The sequence below is a fragment of the Mandrillus leucophaeus genome, unplaced genomic scaffold (genome assembly GCF_000951045.1).
Source record: "Mandrillus leucophaeus isolate KB7577 unplaced genomic scaffold, Mleu.le_1.0 Scaffold308, whole genome shotgun sequence".
In the NCBI taxonomy this organism is placed as follows: Eukaryota; Metazoa; Chordata; class Mammalia; order Primates; family Cercopithecidae; genus Mandrillus; species Mandrillus leucophaeus.
The window spans coordinates 1098269-1124896 of record NW_012103232.1 but is presented as its reverse complement, the minus strand read 5'-3'; the positions used below and the strand labels follow the sequence as shown (position 1 = coordinate 1124896).

At 54.7% G+C, this 26628-nt stretch overlaps 1 protein-coding gene across 3 annotated transcripts; it reads left to right on the top strand.

Moving 5' to 3' along the window:
* The first annotated feature begins 487 nt into the window (after positions 1 to 487).
* On the top strand, positions 488 to 26405 carry TOP3B (topoisomerase (DNA) III beta). Of its 3 annotated transcripts, none has more exons than XM_011987348.1 (18): positions 488 to 601; positions 7196 to 7356; positions 8530 to 8661; positions 10296 to 10402; positions 11383 to 11457; positions 12885 to 13081; positions 14503 to 14659; positions 15553 to 15666; positions 17917 to 18007; positions 19213 to 19367; positions 19500 to 19605; positions 20624 to 20770; positions 20917 to 21090; positions 23060 to 23188; positions 23747 to 23896; positions 24195 to 24295; positions 24731 to 24932; positions 25835 to 26405. In XM_011987348.1, exons 2-18 carry the CDS (start codon positions 7287 to 7289, stop codon positions 26314 to 26316), a joined length of 2589 nt encoding a protein of 862 aa, XP_011842738.1. In that variant the 5' UTR covers positions 488 to 601; positions 7196 to 7286; the 3' UTR covers positions 26317 to 26405. The 3 variants fall into 3 exon arrangements, with proteins under 3 accessions (XP_011842738.1, XP_011842736.1, XP_011842737.1); XM_011987346.1 differs by having other exon boundaries at positions 7189 to 7356; XM_011987347.1 differs by having other exon boundaries at positions 488 to 917; positions 7189 to 7356.
* Positions 26406 to 26628: the final 223 nt, after the last annotated feature.

The following is a 26628-nucleotide window of genomic DNA, read 5'->3' as shown; positions in this document are numbered from 1 at the left end:
CCTGTAATCCCAGCTACTGAGGAGGCTGAGGCAGGTGAATTGCTTGAACCCCGGAGGCGGAGGTTGCAGTGAACCGAGATCACACCACTGCACTCCAGCCTGGGCAACAAGAGTAAAACTCTGTCTCAAAATAAATAAATCAATCAATAAATAAATAACTTAATTTTAGAATTCGTCTTCCAGATATGTTTTACACAGATCATTCATTCATTCCACAGATTTTTTTACAGCATCGAAAGAAGCTTGCTATACACACATCGGTACATTTTTATTATTTTAATTATTAACAGCATAGATGTTTTCATGCCAGTTTTCATAATCATTGTAATGATAATTGTCGTGATTGTCTCTCTGTCGGGGGGAAGAATCTGGGTGCAGGGCTTGGGGACCCCTGCGGTCCGCGGCGTGGAAGTGCCGCTTCCTGGGGTGCTCCCGGAATCTGTGAGCCACGGAACCTAAGAACGCCGACCCGCCGAAGCCGGAGGGCAGACGCTGGCACACCGGACGCGGGGACGCCAGAAGCGACTGGACCCGGAAGTGGGGGTTGCCGGTGGCCGCCCCGGGAGCAAGGACCGGAGCTGGATGCGAGGTGTAGCTGCAGGTGAGCGGCAGGCTGTGGGCCCCTCGCCGGGCGGCTCAAAAAGGCGGGAAGCGCAGGCCTTTTTCTGGCTTGTTTCCTCAACATTGGCCGGCGGAGGACCCGCGAGCTCGGGAGAGGGCCCGGGCCGGGCTCTGCATTCTTGTTGCCTCTTCCCTGGCGGGGGTGATCCTCTCCCGCGGGGCTTGCTGTAGGGGTTCAGGAAGGTGGAGATGGGCCCGCCCTGTGCCTGCAGGGAGCAGGCGCTGTGGTTAATACTTTTGTTTTCCGAACCCTCCCACAGCAATTTGAGGTGAGGTCTGCTGTCCCAGTCTCACAGGTAGGGAAACTGAGGCTCAGGGAGGCTGTGCAGCCACCGGGGCCCAGATTGGTGCGGTACACGCCCAGGCAGCTTCCACTCGCCGCCCCCTAGGCCCTGGCTGGGTTTTGAGGGCACCCAGGTTCTCTGACCTGTTATCTGAAAATGAAGTGGGGTACTTTTGTGAACGAATTAGCTGGAATCCAGGGGCAATAATTTCTCGCGAAGTGAAAGGTAAGATGTTCCTCGTCTTGCCTTTTTATCTTCTCAACTTTGGAAACAGGACCTGAGAGACCAGCCTAACTTGGTCTTGATGGCTAGCCAGTCCTGGGATTCCTTTGCCAAGGTCACCTGACACTAGTGTGAATTGTTCTGAACCTCCATTTACTCACGGTTTTAAAAAATTACAACACCTGCCTTATGGGGTTGTTGGCAAGATTGAATAGTGTTTGTAACTATGGTGTGCCTAGTACAAAGGAGGAGCTTAAGAAATGGTTGTTGCCGGGCGCGGTGGCTCGAGCTTGTAATCCCAGCACTTTGGGAGGCCGAGACGGGCGGATCACGAGGGCAGGAGATCGAGACCATCCTGGCTAACACAGTGAAACCCCGCCTCTACTAAAATATACAAAAAATTAGCCAGGCGCGGTGGTGGGCGCCTGTAGTCCCAGCTACTCGGGAGGCTGAGGCAGGAGAATGGCGTAAACCCGGGAGGCGGAGCTTGCAGTGAGCTGAGATCCGGCCACTGCACTCCAGCCTGGGCGACAGAGCCAGACTCCGTCTCAAAAAATAAGTAAATAAATAAATGGTTGTTTCCCTCTTTTCCTGATTCTAGAAGTATTTGGTAAAGTTACTGAGGTGGTAAATCCTAGGAATTTTAATGCTCTTCAGACCACTGCTAGGCCTACTCCCAAGCCACATCTGCTTGTTTCTTTTTTTGTGTTTGTTTTGTTTCAGACTGAGTCTCACTCTGTCGCCCAGGCTGGAGTGCAGTGGCGCCATCTCGGCTCACTGCAACCTCTGCCCCCTGGGTTCAAGTGATTCTCCTGCCTCAGCCACCTGGGTAGCTGGGATTATAGGCACGCGCCACCACCCCCAGCTAATTTTTGTATTTTTAGTAGAGACCAGGCTTCACCATGTTGGCCAGGCTGGTCTTGAACTGCTGACCTCAGGTGATCCACCTGCCTCAGCCTCCCAAAGTATTTGCTCACCATCTGTTTACCATGAGAATGAAGAAAGCAAAACCCCTGTTCTCGTGCTGCTTACTTACATTCTAGAAGCTGTAAGACAAGCCAAATAAGTAGATGGAGGCTGTACCAGGTGTAGTGGTGAGTGCTACAGGGAAGCATAGCTGGGCTGCTGTTCCATCAGAATGCTCACAGAGGCAGGGCAGGATCAGGCTTGGGGCACGGGTTCTAGAACAACCAAGTCCAGCCACTGGAGATCTGGTCTCTCTGACCCCACAGTCCCTGTCTAGGATGCTGGCAGGACTGCCTGATCCCTGGTGTGTCCTGGTTATGTCATACATAATTGCTGGCTACTCTGTGGCATAGACATGAGAAAATCTGAGGAAACATTTTAAGACAAAACTTCCTACTTTGGAAGAGATGGGAAACTTACACCCTCACAGAACAATCTGCCTCTGCTGCGAGTTTTCCCTTTTGGCCTCTGGCTTCCCAGGGTGAGGGAAGGGGAGTACCTAGGTCTCTTTTAAACCTCACTTCTGAGCCTCTGATTTTGGTAGAATCAAAACTTCCCCAGAACAGAGAGCAGAGGCCAGTCACAACCACCTTGGTTGTTCATTTGTTCACTCAGCAGGCATTTAATGCGTGCTGGGTGCCAGAAATATGGCAATGAACCTGACAATTGTGGGAGAGACAGACTGCTGACACCAGATGCAGTCTTCAGGAGGGGGAGGGACAATTGTGGGAGAGACGGACTGCTGACGCCAGATGCAGTCTTCAGGAGGGGGAGGGACAATTGTGGGATAGATAGAGGGCTGAGGCCAGATGCAGTCTTCAGGAGGGGGAGGGGCAGGGGTCAGAGCAAGTAGACTAAGGGGGAAAAGTGGCCTAGGCCGAAGCCTGCTGGCACATGGGGAGGAAAGGTGGGTGTGCAGCAGAGCTGTGGAAGATGCAGTTGGAGCTGTCATGGGCCAGAGAGCACATCTGCAGACAGTGCCATCATTCCTCAAGGCCTCGGCTCTCACTCTGGGATGGTTGTGTATTTAGGGGAAGCATCCACTTACTTATTTTGAGGAAAAAAGCAAATTGTCATTTTATTTGGGGCAGCTTTCTGGTCAAGCTTACTGATTTCACTGTGGTCCTGTGATCTCTTAAGTGGGGGACAAGGTTGACAGCCCAAGGCCCACCTCAGACTTCTTCCCCCGCACAGCATGACAAGCAGCAGAAGCCCCTTTAGTGAAGGAGGTTCCTTTGGCATCCTTTCTGAACAATGCCCTTCCCAACCCTCCTTTATTCTTCTGGTTTTATTTTATTTTAAAGTCCCCTGTCTTAGTTCTTGTTCCTCAGTCACTTGTGTCCAGGTGCTAAATGTAAAAGGTACAAAAGAGAATGTGGTGAGGAGGCCTCCCCAGCCCTGACCTCCAGGCCCTAACACCCACTCCAGGTGACTGCTTGGACTGTTTGTTTTATGTTCTATCCAGACATATTGCCTCTTCATAATCAAATGCACACGTGTGCACACATATGTGTGATCACAGATGGCAGTGCTCTTTACACATCGTTACGTGCCCAGCTTTCTTAGCATGATTTATCTCAGTGATCGGATCCACGTTAGTGTGTACCAAGCAGATGCTTTCCTTTCTAATGCTGCGAGATGCTCCACTGTAGAGAATGCCATGCTTTTTTTTTTTTTTTTTTTTTGAGACAGAGTCTCACTCAGTCACCCAGGCTGGAGGGCAGTGGCGCAATCTTGGCTCACTGCAAGCTCCGCCTCCTGGGTTCACGCCATTCTCCTGCCTCAGCCTCCTGAGTAGCTGGGACTACAGGCGCCTGCCATGGAGCCCAGCTAATTTTTTGTATTTTTAGTAGAGATGGGGTTTCACCGTGTTAGTCAGGGTGGTCTCCATCTCCTGACCTGGTGATCCTCCCACCTTGGCCTCGCAAAGTGCTGGCATTACAGGCGTGAGCCACCACGCCCGGCCAGAGAATACCATGCTTTTATTTAACCACCTCCCTGTTGACAGACATCAGCTTGTTTCTAATCTTTTATCATGATTGATAATGCTGCAGAGAACTCCCCAGTGATGTGGTTCATCACGGGCACCACCATGCCCAGCCTGAGTCCACTCCAGCGCTGCCCTGTCCTGCTTCCTGGGGACTCAGAGTCCACATGGACAGTTTTGCCAGGGCCCACCACTGACTCCTGTAACTCTCACCGGGTGACTTCACTCTCCACCTGTCTCACAGCCCTTGCCCTCCCTGGGTCAGCATGCCAACCTCAGGCCCCTCTGTAATTCCTGTTTCTTTCCAGTGGCTTTCGGGACCCTACCCCTCCTGACTCACCCTGCTAGCTCCTCATCTCCCGACCCCCAGCCTAGGCTTCTTCCACATTGCTGCCACCTCCTCCAGGCCACCCAGGCTGTCCAATGGGCAGGTCACATTTAACACACCTGAAGTCTCACTTCAGACTGCCAGTCCCTTCCTGTCATGCCTAGCCCAAAGCCATGGGTTGTCCCTTTTGCTTTTCTGTAAAGACGAGGTCTCACTGTGTTAACCAGGCTCTTCTCAAACTCCTGGCCTCAAGTGGTCCTCTTGCCTTGGCCTCCCAAAGCACTAGGATTACAGATGTGAGCCCATGGCAGGTGTGAGCCCATGCCCAGCCCCTGCCTCAGATCATTCTTGACTCACCTTCCCCTCCCTCTCCCATGTCCCTCCCATCCTAGGTCTGTCTAGACTCTGACTTCCCTCGCAGCCTCCACCACTGCTACCCAGGGCCCAGTCATCCTCTTCTATGTGGCAGCCAGAGATGTCCCTTTAACACTTGAAGTCAGATTATCCCACACCTATGCAAACCCTCTGCTGCCTCCCAGCACCCTAGAGCAGACCCACATTCTACACCCCTGCTCCCTCCCTCAGCCCCACGAGTCGCTGTGCCTAACCATCTCCTCCCCAAGGACCTCACCTTCCCTGCTCCTGCCTGGACTCTTCTCCTAGGTGTCACCCAGCCCTGCCCTGTCCCTCCCCTGCTCCCATACTACAGCACGCGTTCTGGGAGGGCAGGACCTGGTGTTGCTTTGTACTGTGTTCCCTGCATCCTGGACTAGGCCAAGCATGTAGTAGGTGCTCAATAAATAACCGGACTATTACGTTCATTCCGAGGAGTGGAATTGCTGGGATGTGCACTTGTACTTTGAGACAGATCGCTGAATTGCTACACATAGAGGTTGTTCCCATTTAATTTCCCCACACCCTTGTCTGCTGTGTGTGCAACAACTTTGAGTCTCTCCCTATATGATAAGCACAAGCTCATTATAGTTCTGAGTTTCTTCCGTGAGTGTTGTTGGACATGATGTGATATCACAAAGGTATTTACGTGGTGGTTGTTTTTTTTTTTTTTCTTTTTTTTTCTTTTTTGAGATGGAGTCTCACTCTGCTGCACAGGCTGGAGTGCAATGGCATGATCTCGGCTCACTGCAACCTCCGCTTCCTGAGTTCAAGCAATTCTCATGCCTCAGCCTCTCAAGTAGCTGGGATTACAGGCACCCACCACCACATCTGGCTAATTTTTGTATTTTTATTAGAGACGGGGTTTTGCCATGTTGGCCAGGCTGGTTTGAAATTCCTGACTTCAAGTAATCCGCCCGCCTCGGCCTCCCAAAGTGCCGGGATTACAGGCGTGAGCCACCGTGCCCATCTAGGTGGTTGTTTTTCTTCATGCGGAGATTATTTTATTTTGCTTTTATTTTTTTGAGACAGGGTCTTGCTGTCACCTAGGCTGCAGTGAAGTGGCTGTTCTATCTGCAGGTGTAGTCATGGCACACAACAGCCTTGAACTCCTGGCCTCAAGCAAGCGATCCTCTTGCCTCAGCCTCCTGAGTGGCTGACACTATAGGCATGTGCTACCACACCCGGCTCATGAGATTTATTTTAAAAGCACATGTTTTTCCTAATATTTTTCTGGTTTCATTGTTTCTACTCAAACCTTTGCTAGATCTGGAATCGGTTTTAGTGGGAGTTAGGAAACAGGAGTCTAACTTTATCTTTTTTCCCAGCAGGTTTCCCAGTTGTCTCAATACAAGTCTTTTTTTCTTTTTTTAATACAATGCTATGTTTATAAACATCAGTGCTACATTTATAATGATTGAAAAAACAAAAAGGGTTCATGTGGTTTTCTTTTACTTGACTAGCAGGTATTGAATGTCATGTGTCAGGCACAGAAAGCTGTTGCAAAGACCAACAGTGATTCAGAACAAAGCCCATCATGTCCTATTTCGGGGGTGAGGTAGTCGCTGATGATGGCATAATGTGAGTGGGTTGGAATGGTGACCTAGCCCAAGAACCATGAGCACAGGAGGGCTGACTTATCCTGCCAGTGGTGTTGGGAGACTTGAGCTGGGCCTGTGGGCCGTCCAGCTGCACCCTCCAGGCCTGGTGGAGCTTTCTCTCAGGCGGGGGAGCACAGGCACAGAGGCTTCAAGTGAGTGTTTGCTTAAATGATGATATTTGATTTAATTTGGCCAGAGCATGGCCTGCAAAGCAAAAGGTGGAGTGGAATAGGTGGGAGATAGATGTGACAGAGCCCTGATGTCTGCTTGGTGCTGGACCGACTAGCCAGAGGGTCTCAGGCCCATCATGGATCAGAAGGACCTGGGGAGCCCAGCCTGGACATCTGCATTTTGTAAAGTGTCCTGGGGCATCCAAGTGCTTAGCTGAGGGGGTGGTGCTGCTCTCGGCCATGATGGTTCCTCTCTCCGGGTGAGTCCACCTGTAGGTGGAAGAGCCAGTCCAGAGAGGAGGGCCAGGCATCCACCTGGCCTGACCCATCACTGGAGATCCCCAGGTCCCGGCATCTTCCTAGCATGGATTTAGGAATCAAGTGGACCTAAGGAGCCAGATTCCCAGGATCATCTCAGCCACTTCAGTTGACCTGGTAGTTTTGTTTTTGTTTTTGTTTTTTTATCTCAGATGTCTTCAAGTGTCCCTAATTCCCTAATTTTTCTTCTTCTTGACTGAGGTTGGTCTTGTTTTTTCTTTGTTAAAGTGAGTTTCCTTGTAGTAGTATAGGTTCTTTTGACAGCATTGCTATCCTGAGTGTCTTTTCTTCTCTTTAGGGGTCAGCATTGATAATAGTGCTGTGCTGCAGAAGAGTGGAGTCTAAACTTTTTCACTGCCACTGCCCCGAAACTGGAGCGTAAAGGGCTGAGACAAGATGAAGACTGTGCTCATGGTTGCCGAAAAGCCGTCCTTGGCACAGTCGATTGCCAAAATCCTCTCTAGAGGTAGGAGAGACCAGCCCTGCGCATGCTTTCTTGCTTTGGTCTGTAAGCACGGCCGTTTATGTGTTACAGGACATTTCTTTTTCCTAATGTGACTCCACCCTGGCTGGGGTAGATTGGTTCGGCCAGCAGGTGGTAATGAAGCATCTCAGTATGTCACAGTGGGGTGCATTTGCTTCCATTCCTGGCAGTGTGCCAAAGCTGAGGTTCCCAGAAGGCACAAGGCACAGCTTACAACGAAGTGGAAGGACAGTCATTGTCCACATGCCGGGCCTGGCAGGGCTGTTAGGTACAGGTAGCAGAAACCAGCCCTGGAAGGAAGGAGACACAGCCAGGACCACACCCCAGTTGAGGTCTGATGAGGCTATGCCCCAGGCATCGTCACCCCTGGATACTCCCACTGTCCTGTGGACCTCACGTCACTCCAGAGTAGCCAATGGACTGAGCTGTGGCCACAGACACTACTGAGACACCAGGGAACTGGAGAGGGAATGTCTGCCACTCACCCCCAACTCTGGCCACTGGGGTGGTTGGTAGGGTGCTGTTTCCCCCCATCTTTGAATTCCCTCCAAATAGGAAGAGTTTGGATGCTGGGTACCCAGAAATGACAGGCACCTACCTGACCTCCCCTGGCTCCAGCAGTTGAAGGGGGAAGAGACCTCATTCAGCTGAGAAGGCATGGTCCGCAGAGGACAGGAGGCCCCAAAAGTGGTGCCCGGTGCCCGGTGCCCAGAACCTGAGAAAGTACGGCTGAGTGTGGTCAGTGGAGAGGGTGAGAATTCAATAATTAGAAGGTCCCTGGTAACCTAGAGTAGATCTAGAGTCCCATTTTAGTAAATGATGAATAACGTTTCAATGAAGTGAGGCAAAAATGAAATTGAAGAGTGAAAACATAAATAGAGGAAGAGCCCACCCCTGCCTGCCTGCCCCTGGCTCCTGGCAGCCTGGGGCTCTGCATCAAGAGTGCTCTGTGCTAGGTTGTTGGCAGATGCTATTTTCCCTGAGTGCCATCCCATCTCTTAGTGCCCAATTACCCTCAGCAGTCTGCGGAATGCTGTCACTCACCACTCTGAGGAAGGACTCTGGCCCTCTGGGAGGTGGCATCCAGGCCGGGGTCTCCACAGTGTCTTCAGCTCAGCTGAAGCAGCCAGTCACTTTGTGCTTCCTCATCCCCAGGGAGCCTGTCCTCACATAAAGGGCTGAACGGGGCCTGTTCAGTCCACGAGTACACTGGGACCTTTGCTGGCCAGCCAGTGCGCTTCAAGATGACGTCTGTCTGTGGTCACGTGATGACCCTGGATTTCCTGGGTAAGCCCCTCTACCCTCCATTCTACAGAAGGGAGTTCTGCGTGGCGCTGGCCAGGGTCCAGTTGAAGCCAGGAGATTCCTCTAGGCAGGGAAGTTTGTCCCAACTCCATGAGTCATCAGGCCAGCAGATCATGGAGTGGTGATGAGAGGGTTCCTGGGTGCGGTGCCCAGAACCCAGGCTCTGGAGCTCAGCCCTGGGTCCCCATCATAGCAGCACCTCCTAGTCACTGCATTCCCTGTGCACAGTCCTATGTAGACAAAGTGGCGGCACCTATCTTAGGAAGGGCTTGACCTGTGCAGGCATTTGAGAGAAGCCTACTGCTGTTGCCGAGTTGACCATCGTCTGTCGGTCATTTGGTCGTTGTCATTCCTATATTGTTACTGTTATCAATTACCTTGGAAGTGCTGGTATTAGTGACCTGCTGGGTGTAGGTGTGGGGCCGTGTGGTTGGCAAGAGTCTGATCCAGGCTCTTCCCCCTGCTCTGCCGGCTCACTGGCTGGAGACAAGGGCACTGACAGCCTCTGTGAGTTTACACTTCTCGTAGTGAAATGGGTCTCACAGCAATGCCATCTGCTTCCCAAGACTGTAAGGATTCAGTGTGACAGTGAGGGCAGGACACTCGGCACTCAGCAGAGCACACGGCAAAGCCTCAGCCCTTGTTCTTGCTGCTCATTGATGACAGTGATGACAATGATGGTGACTGAGTTCTGTGGCTGAGCATTTGGACCCCAAGTTTTATCTCCAGCTGGCAGGTGGGGAGCTGGGATTTGAATTTGGCTCTGTCTGACCCCATTCTCCCAGGATGCAAGCAATGGGGCCTAGGAGGATCGCTTGAGCCCAGGAGTTCAAGACCAGTCTGGACAACATAGTGAGACCCCTGTCTCTACAAAAAAAAAAAAAAAAAATCTTTTTAAATCAGCCAACATGGTGTAGTCTTGGGAGGCTGAGGTGGGAAGATGGATTGAGGCTGGGAGGTCGAGACTGCAGTTAGCCATGATCATATCACTGTACTTCATCCTGGATGACAGAGCGAGACCCCTGTCTCAGAAAAAAAAGAAATGGGCCTAAAAGAAAGCCAGACAGCTGAGCATGCAAGAACTGGGCCTCTGTAGATGAGTAGGTGAATGTGCTGGGCATGAGGCTCAAAAAGATGGGTCCTTTAACAGGAATGACTGCGCACATGTGTGCCCCCACAGAGTGCTGGGTGGAAGGATGGAGTTCCAGAAACTCAGGTTGGAAGTGTCAATGAAGACACCAGTGGTGGGGTCCAGTGCTCAAGCAAAGAGAGCCAGCCCAGGAATGATGCTCCCAGCCACAGGGAAAGTCCCAGAAGTGAGGCCAGAGCGGCAGCCCCCGGAGAGCTTGCTTGGCTCCTGTGGTTGGCCGGAGTGTGGTGTCAGCTCAGCAGCCGAGCAGAAAGGAGGCTGGAGGGAAGAGGGTTACCAAAGGCCTGAACCCACATCCTGGCTCTGCCTCTGATCATCATGATGACCCTGGGCAAATTGTTCTCCAAGCTTTCCCCTCCTCATTTGTGGGTTGAAACCAACATCATCCTGGGGTTATGATGGTCTCGGAGGTTGAGCCCCTGTGAACTGTGAGGTGTGACTCAATGTCACTGTGACTGGTTTGTAGGAAAATACAACAAATGGGACAAAGTCGACCCCGCAGAACTGTTCAGCCAAGCTCCCACGGAGAAGAAAGAAGCTAACCCCAAGCTGAACATGGTGAAGTTCCTGCAGGTGCGTGGGGCTGGCCTGGGCATGAGCACACCCGGGCTCCCCACCCTCCACAGCTGTCCTTGCCCACCCTTGCGTGAGTCCTAATCCCCCTTGGACAGGGGGGCCTTTGCTAGCTCTTTCTGTGAGTGCCCCCTGCTGGCCCATGAGGCACCTGCAGGCACCCCCAACACACAAGGCAGTTGCCATTGCCAACCCTCAGTCCTGGAGAGCAGGCCTTCTGCTTTTAAAATAGCTTGTTTGGGCCGGGCGCAGTGGCTCACGCCTGTAATCCCAGCACTTTGGGAGGCCGAGGCGGGCGGATCACGAGGTCAGGAGATCGAGACCATTCTGGCTAACACGGTGAAACCCCATCTCCACTAAAAATACAAAAAATTAGCCAGGTGTGGTGGCGGGCGCCTGTAGTCCCAGCTACTGGGGAGGCTGAGGCAGGAGAATGGCATGACCCAGGGAGGCGGAGCTTGCAGTGAACCGAGATCGCGCCACTATGCTCCAGCCTGAGCGACAGAGCAAGACTCCGTCTCAAAAAAAAAAAAAAAAATAGCTTGTTTGGCTGGGGGTTTTTTCCCCTTAATTTTAAAACAAATTCATACAGATTATGGAAAATTAGAAAGTGCAGATAAGTAGAAAGACAAAAAAAATTATTCATAATCATATTAGCCAAGACAACTGCTGTTATCATTTAGGGTTATTTCATTGGAACTCTTTTTCTGGGCAGTTTTGGGGTTTAAGATCATGTTGCACTTACACTTTTTTTTTTTTTTTTTGGGTCCAAAAAACATCAATCATAAACTCAATTGTTTTCTGTTGGCTGAGCCAGCCTCACCACAGCCAGCTACCAGTCCTCCTACCTGAGCCCAGGTACCAGTCCTCCTAGCTGAGGTTCAGGGCCTGGGACCAAGCCCTGTCCTGGATGGGAGCACGGGGCAGGTGGCATGGGCTGGGTCTGCAGCAGGTGCATGTGAACGTGTGCTGTGTGGCAGGTGGAGGGCAGAGGCTGCGACTACATCGTGCTGTGGCTGGACTGCGACAAGGAGGGGGAGAACATCTGCTTTGAGGTGAGTATGAGGCTCAGTTTGGTCCTCACTTTTGGCCTTTCTGACGCCAGCCCCAGACTGACAACAGCAGTCACACCATTCCTGGGGCCAAAGGAGGGAGTAAACTGTACTGGTTTAAAAACACCTCTCCCCTCCCTTTATTTTGAAATTCTATAGATATTTTTAACTGCATAGGCTGTATTAAAGGTGGTCAGTTGTGCCTCTGCTTGCTGGGGCCACACAGTATGAGTGAACATAGGAGGGGCGAAATTGGGTGGTTCCAGGTTTCAGAATGGGACTGTCATGGGGCAGCTTGGTGTTCAGCATCCTGTGTCCAGCGTGACTTCTCAGGGACCTTGGGTTGATGCTGGCTGATTCCCGACCTCAGCACTGAGCTCCTTTTGCAGGCCTCGCTCTGCTCATCTCCTGCCCCACCCAGGATGCCTCCCGCCTCCAGCCAACCCCGGGAGCCCTGCAGAGAAGCAGGTGGCAGCTCCCTGTGCACACCCCATGCCCCATGCTTGCCCTGGCCATGGTGCCCTCACAGTGGCCATGCCTGCTGGTCTCACTTGGTGCCCTTCAGGCTGTTGTTCCCTATGGGTCGCCCCTGTGCTCCTGTACCCCCAGCTGTCGCTTGTGGCTTAAGAGCTGGTCAGTGAGACAGAGCTCAGGCACCTGGCGTTGCAGTACAGCACCCTCAGCAAATGCGATCACACTCTGTCTCTTCCCAGATTCCCTCCTCCCCTGCAGGGCGGCTCCTCCCTGGGGGCCTTTGCATCTGGGAGTGGAGAATGGGGGCAGCTCATGGGGCTTTCTCCCTTCAGAAATGAAGCCACTTATTCCCAGTAAGGAAGCTGCGTGGCCAGGCTCCGGCGGCGACCCTAGTCCCACTGCACGGCCTTCCTAGTGAGTCTCGGCTCCAGGACCCCTGCTGTGCTTTAGCCCGAGCTGCCCCCACCACAAGCTGGGACCACCCGTGACCTTCCTGCTCTTGCCCATTTCCTTTCCCCTTCATTCTTTTCTCCTTCCCTGTCTTTTCTTCAGCCTCTTAAAATTTCCACCCACCCCTCCAAGCCCTCCCTCCTAGAAGGCAGGGAATCGGGTCATGTGGGATGGGTCTGGGGACTAAGAGGTCCCTCATGTACTTGGCAGTAGCATTTCCTGATTTGGTGGGGATGAAAGCAGAGGATTAGAAGAGAGAGGGCGGGAGTAAGAAGGGAGTGTTCGAATATGTTTCTAGATGGGAGTAAAGGAAGCCATGCGGTGGGGTGGTATGGAGTGCTCAGGGCTTCTGGAAAGCCAGGGGGATAGAGGAGGGTCTGACAGGGGCAGGAGAGGGGGCTGAGCACACGTGTTCTTTGCTGGAAGGAGCCAGGCTTCACAGTGGGGTGGGGAGCTGTGGCAGGGATCTGGGAGGTGGGTCACAGCTGGCCACTCCCCACCCCCAGGTTCTTGATGCTGTTCTGCCCGTCATGAACAAGGCCTATGGTGGTGAGAAGACCGTGTTCCGGGCCAGGTTTAGCTCCATCACAGACACAGACATCTGTAATGCCATGGCCTGCCTGGGCGAGCCTGACCACAACGAGGCGCTCTCAGTGGATGCTCGCCAGGAACTGGACCTGCGAATCGGCTGTGCATTCACCAGGTGCTGGCCACAACCACGGAGTCCTGGGCACACCCTCACTCTCCCTCAGCCAGAGACCTGCCTCTACTGGTCCCCCTCAGGAGCCCCTAGGCCTCCCAGAGCCAGGATGAGCAACAGGGGATTTCACCAACCCTGAAGAAGGCCGGGCACAGTGGCTCACACCTGTAATCCCTGCACTTTGAGAGGCCAGGATGGGAGGATTGCTTGAAGTTGGCAGTTTGAGACCAGCCTGGGCAGCATAACAAGACCCCATCTCTACAAAAAAAAAAAATTATTTTTTTGAGACAGAGTCTTGCTCTGTTGCCTAGGCTGGAATGCAGTGGCACAATCTCAGCTCACTGCAACCTCTGCCTCCCAGGCTCAAGAGATCCTCCTACCTGAGCCTTCCACTACAGGTGCTACAGGTATGCACCACTATGCCTGGCTAATTTTTGTGTATTTTGTAGAGACAGGGTTTCACTGTATTGCCCAGGCTGGTCTCAAACTCCTGAGCTCAAGCAATCCGCCCACCTTGGCCTCCCAAAGTGCTGGAATTACAGATGAGAGCCACTGCGCCCAGGCTAAACAAAAATTTATTTTTTTGTTTGTTTGTTTTTCGAGACAGAGTCTCACTCTGTCACCCAGGCTGGAGTGCAGTGGCACAATCTCGGCTCACTGTGACCTCTGCCTCCTGCAATCAAGTGATTCTGATGCCTCAGCCTCCCGACTAGCTGGGATTACAGGCGTGCGCCACCACTCCTGGCTAATTTTTATACTTTCAGTAGAGATGGGGTTTCATCATGTTGGCCAGGCTGGTCTCAAACTCCTGACCTCAGGTGATCCGCCTGCCTCAGCCTCCCAAAGTGCTGGGATTACAGATATGAGCCACTGTGCCTGTCCAAGCATTTTGTTTTAATTAGCTGGGTGTGGTGGCGTGAGCCTGTAGTCCCAGTTACTTGGGAGGCTGACGTGGGAGGATCACTTGAGCCCAGGAGTTCAAGGCTGCAATGATCTGTGAATCCCCATTAATGCATTCCTGCTGGGCAACACAGCAAGACCCTGTCTCTACAAAAACCAAAAAGACCTAAAGAAAACTGTTTATTTAGCTGACAGAGATCACCTATGCCCTGCTCGATAAAGTGTGTTTGTCCGTGCTTTGGGGGTCCTGAGGAGAGTGTGCGGTAGATAGAATAGAAGGCTCCCTGGCCTGAGACAGTAGAAACCTCTGTCTACTCTCTCACTGGCTCTGTCACCCATATACACACATGAATCCTTCCTAAGGCTATGCCCACTCTGCTCCCACTGACTTCTAAGCGGGGACACCACCTGGTGCCACCTCCCTCACGCACCACCCCTGGCCTTGGGCTGGACTCACATGGGTGGCCATAATAGTGTCTTGAGTGAATCAGTGACCAAAATACCTTTCTGTCCACTCCCTCCAGGTTTCAGACTAAATATTTCCAGGGGAAATACGGTGATTTAGACAGCTCTCTCATCTCCTTTGGGCCATGTCAGACTCCAACCCTGGGATTCTGCGTGGAGAGACATGATAAAATCCAGTCCTTCAAACCAGAGACCTACTGGGTGCTGCAGGCCAAGGTTCCTTGCCTTTCTCTATGCATGCTGGGGCTTTCTGGGTTTGGGGCACGGATTCTGAGAGTCTTCAATCATCATCAGCTGGCAGGCCCCAGGCTGAGGGCAGAAGCGTGGACAGGTATACCTGGAAGTGGTCTGTGGTGCCCAGGGCTGAGGGACCCCAGCCTTCATGGGGATAGTGGGAAGAGACTGGGCCTGTATGTGCTGAATCTGGATAAGGGGGAACGAGTTCAGCTCTGGCAGTGCAGGGTGAGGTCACCCCACATGAATCACAGTGGCTGCAGTGGTCAGGTCCAAGCACTGGACTGAGGCCATTGACTTTCAAACTTTTTAAAATTCCTGGAACCCTTTCTTCAAATAAAAACCTCCACGGAAGCTCACTGTAAGACTTAATACAGCTAGGCACAGTCACTGATGTCTGTAATCCCAACAGCCTGGGAGGCTGAGGCAAAAGGATTGCTTGAGGCTGGGAGTCCAGGGCTACAGTGAGCTACGATGGTGCCACCGCACTCCAGCCTAGCAACACAGTGAGACCCTGTCTTGGAGCTGCTCTGGCTTGGGACCCCGGTGGTGGCCATACCTACCACTGGCCAGGCACTGGGGATAGGCAGGGGTGGTGTGAGAATTAGGGGCTCATGTGCTTCTTAAGGACACATCAGCCTCAGCTTCGGGCTGCCTTCCTGAGACTGACTGCCTGGTTTCAGGGCACGGGGTGGAGAGGGCCAGATGTCAGCTTGCGTATCTGCCCACCTGAACAGGTGCAGCTGTGAGCCATTAGAGCCAGGGCTGTTTTGCTCCCAGACAAGGAACAGCTTCATCTGTCCTGGTTCTTCCTGGCGTTGGGTTCACCTGGAGACTTTTTCTTGTGCGTTCACCCTTTATGCTTTTTCCTGCAGGTTAACACTGACAAAGACAGATCTCTCCTTTTGGACTGGGACCGAGTAAGAGTGTTTGACCGGGAGATTGCACAGATGTTTTTAAACATGACAAAGCTGGAGAAGGAAGCCCAGGTGCGCCTGCTCCACCCACACCTACCACAGTTGCCTTGGGTGAGGGTGGCCCTTGGATGCCTCCTGCTGGAGGAACAGCCTGTGATCCTAGGCCATGTCTTCCTCCCCCTTTCTAAAACACAGACATCTTTTTGGAAAGCCGAAAGGTTACTCCCCCATATACTCCTAAGATATTTCTGCCCGATGCAATAGCCACAGTGTACTGCATGCCCACTCCATACCAAGCACTGTCCACGCCTGTGACCTTGTCAGACCCCTTCCACTCTCCCCTTTCCGTGTGACCCACTAGACATTACCTCTGTGTGGCAGGACTCCATCTCACAGAGAGATTCAAGCTAACAACTGTTGAGGGACCTGCGTGCAAATTGATGAACTTGTCCAAGGTCACAGCTAGCAGGGGATAGGCTTGGAATTCCAATTTCAATCAGCTTGCATGTTTTTATGGGATTGTGTTTCTTACTCAGGGTTTCCATGAATTGAAAGGACATGCTGCTTGGCTGTTAGGAAAAGGGCGAGGTGACTGGGCTGCACAGGTGGGGCCACATCTGTGGCTATTGAAGTAAACATGCCACAGGTGTGACAGCTACCAGATCCATTGAAACACAGCCTGGCCTACTTAGCCACCTTCTCCTTGTCCTTCTCCGACGTTCCTTGAGTGCCCTGTTGCCTGCCATGCCATCGTCTCAGGCATCTGAGACTTCTAAAGCTGCTCCAGGCTGTCAGCATTGATCACATTCCTGCAAAGACACTGTTACCACCTCCAGGCCTCATGCCAGGGAGCCCAGCTTCACTGCTGCACGTAACAACTGGCCTCTGTGTTACCACCCACATCTGTCGGTCTGGAATGCAGAAGGCATTGCCATGACCAGCCTACTTGGGATCGACAAGGGCAAGGGCCTGGGGTTGAGTTGTTTGGATTGTTTTTGCCACAGGCAAAACAAAGAGTTGTCTCTTCCAACAAGTGTTCAGCAGAGGTAGAGAGTGGTAGGACCCCAACCAAGCACAGCTCACGGATACACTCCACTAACCTGTATGGTGTTTACACAAATTCCAGAATAGTTACCAGCACTTAAAAATTATGAGATTCCGTACGAAAATTCTGCCTTCCAGCTTCTCTTGAAAAAGCAGAAGAGGTAGCAATACTAGCAGGTGCAGGCAGCAGCCTTCCCCACAGCAAGGAGTGGCAGTTCCCCTGGGACGGGCCCCACTTGCCATCCCTGTAGCTTGGCGGATGCCGGCTTCTGTAGGATTTCCATCTGCAGCCCTTCTGACTCCTCAATCTTCCAGGTTTTCTCTCACTAGAAAATTCTCCAGAAAAGAATATTCAATCACTTGTGGCCAGGAGTTTGAGACCAGACTAGACAACACAGGGAGACCCTGTCTCTAAAAAAAATAATTTAAAAAGTAGCCGGACATGGTGGCACATGCCTGTAATCTAGCACTTTGAGAAGCTGAGGCGAGAGGATTACTTGAGGCCAGGAGTTTATTTAAGACTAGCCTAGGCAACATAGCAAGACCCTGTCTGTACAAGAAATTGAAAAAAAAAATTGGTCAGACATGATGGGTGTGTGCCTGTGGTTTCAGCTACTCAGGAGGCTGAGACAGGAGGATCGCTTGACCTAGGAGTTCAAGGCTACAGTAAGCTCTGATGGTGCCACTGCACTCCAGCCTGGGTGACAGAGCAGGACCCTGTCTCTTAAAAAAAAAAAAAAAAAAAAGGTTGGTTTGTTTGTTTGTTTTCAGATGGAGTTTTGCTCTGTCACCCAGGCTGGAGTACAATAGTGTGGTCTCAGCTCACTGCAACCTTCACCTCCTGGGTTCAAGCAGTTCTCCTGCCTCAGCCTCACGAGTAGCTTGGATTACAGGCACGTTCCACCATGCCTGTACATTAGTTTGTACATAAAATACAAGCTAATTTTTGTATTTTTAGTAGAGACAGGGTTTCACCATCTTGGTCAGGCTGGTCTCAAACTCCTGACCTCAGGTGATCCGCCCACCTCAGCCTCCCAAAGTGCTGGGATTACAGGCGTGAGCGCCCAGCCAAAATTTTTTTTTTTAAATAATTTTCATTCTTTTTCCCTTCCTGGCCCTGAATAAATACTCAATCAAGTCTTTAGACTGTTAGGAAGAATGAGTTGGAGAAACAGGGAGACCAAATGAATGAAACCAGCCCCTTCGTCCACACATCTTGATTCCCTCTATGGTAGTGTCTTCATCCTCCTCCAAATCATTGACTGTCATGTCTTCCAGGTGGAGGCCACAAGCAGGAAAGAAAAGGCCAAGCAGAGGCCCCTGGCCCTGAACACCGTGGAGATGCTGCGGGTGGCCAGCTCTTCTCTGGGTATGTAGGGATATTTCTCTCAAGTTGCCAGAAGGCATCTTGAGGCAGGTTCATGGAGGCAGGTTCACCCTGGAGCAGCGAGCGCCCAGGGATGCAGCGTGGTGCCCGAGGCTTCGAGGGGATCTGAGCCTCATGAGGATTTCACTTCTCCTTAGGTTGTAAAGGTGGTAAAGTTGGTCACCACCTGAGGGGACATCCCGGGTCCCTGAGCAGCTATCCCTGGTGAGGGGAGAGGCTCCAGCCAGATGTCACCTTGAAGGAACTGGTGTGAACATTGCCCCTCAGCCTCATCTCCTCAGCCTTTTCTCCTTGGTAGCAAGGAGGGTGTCTGGAAAGCTGGTGGTCTCTGGCAGCTGTCAGCCCCTAGGCATTGGTGCCTCCCCCCACAGGGAACTATTGGCAGTGTCCTCTCAGAGTGGTGGCTCCAGCGTCCTCAGAGGGCAGCAGTGCTGGGTGTGGTTGCTAGCTAAGCGCCAGCCTCTGCCGGTCAGGGAGTAGCAGGATGAGCCCCTCTCGGTGGCCCCAAAGTGCTGTGAGGACAAAAACGCCCAGGGGCTCAAAATGGGGCTGCGTGGAGCTCTGTCATCAGCCAGCCCTGAGGCATGGTTATGGCTCCGTGGCCAGTGCATGGGGAGTGGTGCTCTGAAGGCCGTGTCTCATCCCCATGGCCATGAGCCCCGTGAGGATGCACTGTGGGGTAGAGTGAGTGGCGTTTCCCATCAGGCCCATCCTGGGTGTAGGATTCAGCCTCAGACAAGGCTGTGTGGCACAGGTGTCCACCCGGCCAGCAGTTCTGCACTCCAGCCATGCCTGCTCAGAGCCACCCTCGCCCTCCAGGAGGGGCCGGCCACAATGGGGGAGCCCAAACGGCAAAAACGGGCAGCCCAGGGGAGTTTATCAAAGCAAAAGTGTAGTCACCAGTGCACACTCCTCATAGGAGAGGTGGCCTCACAAGTCCCCAGGCCTGGGGCTGTGAGTGATGTCTCACATGCTGGGGGCCAGCCTCACTGCCAGAGCCTTCTCCCCAGGGGGTGCTCGCGCTGCTGGGCACTGCCTGTTCCCTGTGGCACTGCCCTGGCTGACGGACTCTGGAGGCCTGTGGGGTGTCACAGCCACTGTGTCCATAGGCCACAGTGCATAGGCCAGGGCAGGCACCTGGCCGTCCCCACATACCTGGCCCTCTGAGAGCCTCCTGTCTCTTGCAGGCATGGGGCCGCAGCACGCCATGCAGACGGCCGAGCGGCTCTACACGCAAGGCTACATCAGCTACCCACGGACAGAGACCACCCACTACCCTGAGAACTTTGACCTGAAGGGCTCTCTGCGGCAGCAGGCCAACCACCCCTACTGGGCCGACACGGTGAGTAGAGCCAGGCCGGCCCCGGCATGTGTCTGTGTCACTGAGGCCTTGGGACCAGGTCTGGTACTTCAGCCAAACCTAGGCAGGCAGCCGAGCCCTGCCGCAGACTCTGCTCTGTCTTCTCTCCCTCAGGTGAAGCGGTTGTTAGCAGAAGGTATCAACCGCCCGAGGAAAGGCCACGACGCTGGCGACCATCCCCCCATCACCCCCATGAAGTCTGCCACAGAGGCCGAATTAGGTACCGCTCTCACCCCATACGTGGCGTGCTTCCAGGGAGGGAAAGGCGACCTGTGACAGTGAAGGTTGCAGGCCCTGTTGGCAATGTGGGGGCACCTTTAGCCTCTGCCTGCCCTGGCTGTGGGGATGGGGGGCCACCTGGAAGATGAACTCCATTACTGTGGGGCCAGGACAGGAGTGAAGAGGTGGCAGCAGGTGCTGTTGCAGGGAGGCGAGGGGGCAGACACCACGGGGACATGAATGAAACCAAGGCAGAGAGTGGTGGTGTGGGGGAGGGGGTGGTGCACCTCCTACCTCCCAGCTGGCCTAAGGTGGTACCCGTGGTCTGAGTGCCAGGAGAAGGCAAATGAGGAAGGAAAAGCAATGCAGGTCGAGACAGGGGTCACTTGTGGACAGTCTGAGTTTGAAGCAATGGTGTCATGTCACGAGACAGTGGAAGGACAGGCCAACGCCTGGCACCAGAAGCAGGGGCAGGAGGTCGGGCAGGGTAGTGGGAGCTGCAGCCAGAAAGGAACCACTGAGGTATGGAGGCTTGTGTTCCCTTCCTCTGCATTTTCTTTCTTTTTTTTTTTTTCTTTTTTTGAGACAAAGTCTTGCTCTGTCACCCAGGCTGGAGTGCAGTGGCCCGATCTCGGCTCACTGCAACTTCTGCCTCCCAGGTTCAAGCAGTTCACCCTGCCTCAGCCCCCTGAGTAGCTGGGATTACAGGCGCCCACCACCACACCCAGCTAATTTCTTTGTATTTTTAGTAGAGACGGGGTTTCACCATGTTGGCCAGGCTGATCTCAAACTCCTGACCTCAAGTGATCCATCCACTTTAGCCTCCCAGAGGCAAGTGGGCCTGAGCCACCGCGCCCGGCCTTCCTGCACATTTTCTTTCCTCCTTCCCCGGGATTTGCAGCGTGTCCCACACGGCGGCTCTGTAAGCAGGACGTCACTGCTCGAGCAAGAGTACTTGGGGCTCCTCACAGCCAGAGCCCCCAGCTGGCTCCCAACTGACTAGCCCTGGCCTATTGCAGGGGGTGATGCGTGGCGGCTCTATGAGTACATCACCAGACACTTCATCGCCACGGTCAGCCATGACTGCAAGTACCTGCAGAGCACCATCTCCTTCAGGATCGGGCCCGAGCTCTTCACCTGCTCCGGGAAGACCGTCCTCTCCCCAGGTCACACCGCGGGCCCAGCTTTCCTCCCCGCCTTCACGGGCAGACAAAACAAACATTCTACATCGTGTCTGGGGATGGGAGGCCCAGGGTCTGAGGCCCGGGCCACCCAGGCTGGGGACCCTGAGTGGCGGCGCATGTCTCTCCAGGCTTCACGGAGATCATGCCCTGGCAGAGCGTGCCCTTGGAGGAGAGCCTGCCCACTTGCCAGCGGGGTGACACCTTCCCTGTGGGCGAGGTGAAGATGCTGGAGAAGCAGACGAGCCCGCCCGACTACCTGACAGAGGCTGAGCTCATCACGCTCATGGAGAAGCATGGCATCGGTGGGTGTGCCTGCCCAGGCCCCAGAGCTGGCTCCGACTCCAGTACTCAGGCTTCGAGTCTTCTTACAAAGCTGCCCCGCCACCCCTGTGCGCCCAGCCCAGCACCTGTCCACAGGCTGGTGTCTGGAAACTGGTGACCCAGTGTGTGGCCAGCCAGGCAGGTCCACAGCTGGCATCCCCTCCCGAGGCCTGCATTCAGGACCTGGCCTTCCCTGTGAAGGCCCAGATGTGCCCTCGTGCACTGTGGGATGTGCACACACCGACTAACGCCCACAAGGCTGAAGACTGGCCCAGATGCCAAGTGACTCATAGAAATCATATTGGCAGTCTCCTGAGTCCACACAGCCAACCTGGTCTGTCCTGAAATCAGGTGACAGGGAAATGAGGTCTAACAGGAGCTGCTTCCCTGGGAGAGAACAGAAATGCCTGTCCCAGGGACAGGGCTCCCCAAAGGGTGACCAGGAAGTTTCCATGCAAAAACGGGCAGCCCAGGGGAGTTTATCAAAGCAAAAGTGTAGTCACCAGTGCACACTCCTCATAGGAGAGGTGGCCTGACAAGTCCCCAGGCCTGGGGCTGTGAGTGATGTCTCACATGCTGGGGGCCAGCCTCACTGCTGGAGCCTTCTCCCCAGGTGGTGCTCGTGCTGCTGGGCACTGCCTGTTCCCTGTGGCACTGCCCTGGCTGACGGGCTCTGGAGGCCTGTGGGATGTCACAGCCACTGTGTCCAGGCTCTGCTCCAGCAGGTGGACTCTCAGGGAGTGTCTCTCCCCAGGCTGGGGTCCTGGTGACCATGGCGACCTTGGCGGGAGAGCAGAGCTCTGGACTTGCTCCTCTCGGGTCCAGGACACTTGCCAGGGTCCTGAAATAGCCCTCAACCCACTCTGGAGTGTGGGCTCTGCTCCCCTGCGTCCTCTGCCCTCTCCCATTGATGGGGCACTGGCTCCTGGCAGCCCTGTGCTAGCCAGTGAGCCAGACCCAATCAGCAATACAATTTTGTGACAGTGAAAAGGGCTCTGGTGTTACCTTCGCAACAGGAGAGTGGTCAGGGTGGCCCTGTGACTGAGCCCCCAGGAGTGTGTAAAAAGGGCCTGACCAGAGCCACTGCAGAGGAGCCCACACCACGCGTCATGGCGCCTGGCAGACTTGGGGTGGTAACGGCACACACCACCCACAGCCTGCCACACCTGGTGCAGAACTGGCCTCGTGCCAAGAGCCATGGGCCCTCAGCAGGCTCCCTAGCCCCTGAAGGCCAGTTTCTTCCCATGTGAGATTCTCTCTGAGCTACTTTGGGAAGGTGTGTGTCACCTGCCCATGCTGGTGAGCTTGTGGGGAGCCTGAGCCTCCTTTCAGCCCCTCTGACTGGCACCTGCCATAGTCAGAACGCCTCAGCCTCTGCTGCGCTCCTCTGCCAGGAGAGTTCCTCTGGGTGAGAGAGTGGAATCCTGGGGACTGGGAGCCTGCCCTGGGGATCGTGACGGGCATCGCAGAGAGGGAGGAGGTGGGAAACAGGAAGTGGGCAGAACTGTCCAGGTTTAGGGGAGGGCAGCTCTGCAGTGAGCTTGTAAGCACCTCCGTGTTCTGGTGGAATGGGGCTCTGGCTCCAGGAGCAGGTGGGTGCCACAGGATCCAGGCAGGAGAAGCCATAGAAGTCACATTTACCAGGCACAGAATAAGCGCTGTGACCTCGGAGAGTTCCTTAACCTCTGAGCCTGTCGTCTCTGCCGCAAAGCAGGAGTAGGCACCCCGTGCAGGGAGGGCTGCCTTTGTGTTCTCAAGGCAGAACATGAAATGCACGCAGTTGGTGCCCAGCACAGTGCAGGGGGTGCTCAGGGCACAGCCCTCCCTCCTGTGGCCCAGAAGCAGTGAGAGGGCCTGAGCACCAGCAGCCCCGTGACAGGTGCTACAGCACGTGGTTCAATGGGGCATGTCCAAGGCAGGCCAGGAACCCTGGGGCCTTGTACATTGCAGGCACAGATGCCAGCATCCCTGTGCATATCAACAACATCTGCCAGCGCAACTACGTCACCGTGGAGAGCGGGCGCCGGCTCAAGCCCACCAACCTCGGCATCGTCCTGGTGCACGGCTACTACAAGATTGGTGAGTTCCTCAGTCCTGCCTCCAGGGCCCACAGAAGCTCCCTGACTTCTCCCTGGGCGTCGGCTCTGCTGCCCGCTCCAGACAGGCCCCTGCCCTGCAGTGATCCCCCAGCCCCACACACACTCCCTCAATACCCCCAGGACCTGCCCAGAGCAGGAGCTCAGTGTGTTTGAAGGCTGAACAGACGTGTGAGGGAACCAAAAGGGGAGGCAAAGGTGCCTCAGCACTGTTCCCTGGAGGTTCCCCAGGGGCCAAGGGGAGAGGGAAGAACACAGAACTGGCCCGAGGGCGGCCTGGAGCTCATTTGTGATGTGGTTCTAGCCACAGGACGTCCCTGGCCACTCTGCCTGAGATTTCCAGGTGGAAAATCAGGAAAGGTCTGGGGTCATAAGAGCCAGCCTGGTACCATCTGAGGCCTTGGACTGGTGGGCAGGGCAGAGGCCAGGAGGATGGGCCAGAGCGGGAGAGGTGAACAGGGCAGTAGCCCTGCCTGGGAGGGGGTGGCATGGCCCTGGGTGTGAGTGCTCAGGGCAACATCTGCCCCCTGCCCGCTTGCAGATGCAGAGCTGGTGCTCCCCACCATCCGCAGTGCAGTGGAGAAGCAGCTGAACCTGATCGCCCAGGGCAAGGCCGACTACCGCCAGGTCCTGGGCCACACCCTGGATGTGTTCAAGAGGAAGTTCCACTACTTTGTCGACTCCATTGCCGGTAGAGTCTGCCTCCGGCCTGCCCCTCACCAGCGGGGTGTCTCTGTCAGTGCTACCAATACCTGGGGACCTAGGTCCCCACATGGGACCAGCTCCCAGATCTGGGCTCCATAGGCGAGGGCAGTGACACCTCCTGGCTGGGTTGAAAGAGCAGGTGCAGGAACACCATACACGGTCAGGAGCATGCGCCCCTGACACACGGGGCAGTAGAAACCACTACCTATAGGGACCCTTTCATACTCGGAGCCTTCTGCTGGAGGCTGGGAGGGAGATGACTCCTGCACTCTGCTTGCCCGCAGGCATGGATGAGTTAATGGAGGTGTCTTTCTCGCCGCTGGCGGCCACAGGCAAGCCCCTCTCACGCTGTGGGAAGTGCCACCGCTTCATGAAGTACATCCAGGTAGGTGCAGGGAACACTAACTCAGGCAAGCTTCCTCACCCCTGTAGGCCTCAGCTTTATCGCTGGTCATGCAGGAATCATGTTCTTTGTCCTGGTTGTCACAGAAGAATGAGCATAAAGCAGCCTTGCCAAAAAATATCCAGTGTCCCCATGTCCCCTAGAACACACAGCCATTAGGCCACACAAACACACGTGGTTCGTTTTTCCCGAACACCATGCCATTTGCCATCATGGGCATTAACGTACGCACAGAGATTTTAGAACTGCCTTTATCTGCACGCATGGAGCAAGGGCCAGAGACTCATGCTCCTTGCCTGGCAGTGTGTCACGGGTTCTGCATGACAGGTTACATATTTTGTATTATGAGAGGAGTGGGGGTGGAGGCCAGGTGGTGGCCCCAGTGACCCTCAAGCCCCCTGCCTGGCATTGCCGCAGGCCAAGCCAAGCCGCCTGCACTGCTCACACTGCGATGAGACCTACACACTGCCCCAGAATGGCACCATCAAGCTCTACAAGGAGCTCCGCTGCCCTCTGGATGACTTCGAGCTGGTCCTGTGGTCATCAGGCTCTCGGGGCAAGAGCTACCCACTGTGCCCCTACTGCTACAACCACCCACCCTTCCGAGACATGAAGAAAGGTGAGTGCGGCCGCTCCCTCCTGCCCATGGGTAACAGCAGTCTCTGTTCAGTGCCAACCGCTGCCTTGCACCAGGATAGACTCTGAGGGGACCCCTTACCCTGGCCTTTCCTGCACTCATTGGCACTGAGACGAGAGACCCTGGATGTAGCTGGGGCACTGGTCAGGCCTCAGGCAATGCTGCCACCCCCTCTCTGTGTCAGAATTGAGCAGGCAACCCTAGTCCACCCTCAGGACCTGGGCACAGGTGTGCAGTGCTCCCTCTGGAGCTGAGTGAGCAAAAGGATGGAACAGTCGGGGGACCCACCCGGTGAGCAGGCACCCCCAGTCAGCATCCACCACTGTCCTCCATCCTCATCCTGATCCTCATTACTGGAGGAGGGAGTGCATGTGTCCAGGCAGGCAGGACAGAGAGCACCAAGCCGGACCAGGAACCAGCAGGAGTGAGGTGTCTGCCCACGTTCACCATGTGCTCTGCAGAGAGCCCCCTCAGGCCTCAGTCTGCACCCATGCTTCTGGGAAAGTGAGACCCCATGCCCGCTCTCCTCCTGCCTCCAGAGCAGCTGACAGGGTAGTCCCATGTGGCCCAGTGACACGAGGGTCATGTGGCATTACCAGTAACGAGCTGTGGCAGCAAAGCAAAGCGGGGATGGAGTCGACAGAAACCCACTGGGATGGCGCCAGCAAGGGGCCTTGAAAGTTGAGAAGGTTTCAGATAAGCAAAAAACAGGGGTACTGGCAACCAGGAGCCAAAGCATGAGCGAGGCTGTCCTCAAGAGCGAGGCCAAGAAGAGTTCCTTCTGCTGGGACAAAGGATCTAGGAGCTTGAGGCACTGGGAGCAGGCCACAGAGGGCAGGTGGGCATAGTGGGCATGCCTTTACGGGGCTCCCCTCTCCCACCAGGCATGGGCTGCAACGAGTGTACGCACCCCTCCTGCCAGCACTCGCTGAGCATGTTGGGTATCGGCCAGTGCGTGGAATGCGAGAGCGGCGTGCTGGTGCTGGACCCCACCTCGGGCCCCAAGTGGAAGGTGGCCTGCAACAAGTGCAGCGTGGTAGCGCACTGCTTCGAGAACGCCCACCGTGTGCGGGTGTCCGCCGACACCTGCAGTGTCTGTGAGGCCGCCTTGCTTGACGTGGACTTCAACAAGGCCAAGTCCCCACTCCCGGGCGACGAGACGCAGCACATGGGCTGTGTCTTCTGTGACCCCGTCTTCCAGGAGCTGGTGGAGCTGAAGCATGCGGCCTCCTGCCACCCCATGCACCGCGGCGGGCCAGGGAGAAGGCAGGGTCGAGGGCGGGGCCGGGCCAGGAGGCCCCCTGGGAAGCCCAACCCCAGACGGCCCAAGGACAAGATGTCAGCCCTGGCCGCCTACTTCGTATGATGGCCCTGTCCTCCCTCACCCAGGCTGCAGTGCTATGCAGACACCTCATGGCACTTCAGACTATTAAAATGCATTTTACCTTCTCTAGAGCTGGGGCCCCTTTGCTGGTGCAGCGACGTCAGAGGGTTACCGTGTCTCTGGGCACCTGTGGGGCCCTCTTTCCCTCTCCGAAACCCAATACATCTCCCTTCAGCCTGCACACATGTGCCCTGAGTGCTCCCTGCTATCCCTATACCCTGGCAGTACGGGCAGGGATGCCCCAACCCTGGAGCCCTGGGGAGTAGACCCAGTTTGCACTCACACCCCATCTCA

What these genes read in the sequence shown, in the direction of transcription:
- TOP3B (XM_011987348.1), top strand. Translation starts at nt 7,287, where the DNA reads ATGAAGACTGTGCTCATGGTTGCCGAAAAGCCGTCCTTGGCACAGTCG. An exon ending in GGGAGAACATCTGCTTTGAG is followed by an intron (nt 11,458 to 12,884) that starts GTGAGTATGAGG and finishes CCCCACCCCCAG; the next exon opens with GTTCTTGATGCTGTTCTGCC. An exon ending in GCTTCATGAAGTACATCCAG is followed by an intron (nt 24,296 to 24,730) that starts GTAGGTGCAGGG and finishes GCATTGCCGCAG; the next exon opens with GCCAAGCCAAGCCGCCTGCA.